The 1235-nt window shown below is 42.3% G+C and overlaps 1 protein-coding gene across 1 annotated transcript in view; it reads right to left on the minus strand.

Annotated features, from left to right (window-relative positions):
• TRIM28 (tripartite motif containing 28) overlaps positions 1 to 1235 on the minus strand; it is a gene marked incomplete at its 3' end in the record, with an annotated part of 14167 nt that overhangs the window by 5504 nt on the left and 7428 nt on the right. The window contains exons 3-4 of the mRNA XM_009330331.1: positions 1011 to 1146; positions 377 to 417 (exon numbers count right to left, since the gene is read on the minus strand). Coding sequence (XP_009328606.1) covers positions 377 to 417; positions 1011 to 1146 — 177 coding nt within the window. The remainder of the gene's footprint in view (positions 1 to 376; positions 418 to 1010; positions 1147 to 1235) is intronic.

The raw sequence follows: 1235 nt of genomic DNA on the forward strand, positions 1-1235 counted from the left end.
AAAGCGCCCCAACGGGTGCAGCCCCCAACACCAACGACCCGTGGGGGGGCCCCAAAATAGCCCCCCCAGAGACTCCCCGACTCCTGGAGCCACCGGAGAAGGGAACCAACTTGAATGAGTTAACCCACTCAGTGCTTATCCAAGTTCCTCGTTAACTTGTTAGCCATTAATAGTCAAGTTAATTTGGGTTAAGGAGCTGGCCGAGCTAACAAACTCATCAGCCACAAAACTTTAACTTAATCAGTCATTTACTTCAACTGAATCAGATCTTATGCATTAAGAATGTTTTTAATATAACTAATCAGTCAGGTAAGTAACCTAACTAGATACCTGCTCAGATAATCAGATAACGAATCAAATTAGTTATCGATTCTACCAGGAAAATTTAACCAGTCTGAGAGCAAAACCAAAACCAGCCTATTTAAAAAAAAAAAATTAAAAATCAGTTAAAAATCAAGCTAATTGAAATAACTGAAAATGTAATTAAATTGATTTTTCATGACTAGCAAATTAGATATCTCCAATTCCTTAAAACCTAAAAGCAACTGAAGCCCCTCAAACCAAGCAGTCCGCTAATTAACACAGTAACTAATCAGATAACATAACTATTCGGTTAAAAACAAAAATTAACCAAAATTAACACACTACTCAGTCAATTCCTTCAGTAGTTGGCCAACTAATAACTAATGAGATCATTTTTAAAAATCAATAACTAATTGATCAGAATAATTAGCCCGCAGGCTAACTTCAGTTCTTTCTCAATAATGAGTTAATCGGTTTAATTAATTATCTATCTTCATATTCATTAAAAACACATTTAAGGTGCCGCAGGGCCTCGCTGATAAGGTGCACAGGCGACCTTTTCAGTCAATAAATAAATTTGTTCAGTTATCTGAGTTGCCCCAAATCACTGTTTTTAAGGGATAACGAGCAGGATAACTGATTCGAGCGATAATTAGCCACGAAAAACCAGTTTCTTATTAAATTAATTACTGCCGGTGCCCACTCACTGGTGGTCCTTGTGCGCATTGAGCTGGCAGTCACGGCAGGTGAGTGTGTCACACGTGTCGCAGAAGAGCACCAGCGGCTCGTGCTTGTGCACAGAGCAGTACACGGCGCGCTCCCCCTCCTTCGCCTTGCCGCTGCCTGCGGGAAACGCGGTGTGACACCACCGTGGTGACACCGTGACATCACCGGCGCCCGGCGGGACCCGCTGGCAGAGCCGTTGGCTCTCT

The sequence above is a fragment of the Pygoscelis adeliae genome, unplaced genomic scaffold, assembly GCF_000699105.1.
Source record: "Pygoscelis adeliae isolate BGI_AS28 unplaced genomic scaffold, ASM69910v1 Scaffold948, whole genome shotgun sequence".
Lineage (NCBI taxonomy): Eukaryota > Metazoa > Chordata > Aves > Sphenisciformes > Spheniscidae > Pygoscelis > Pygoscelis adeliae.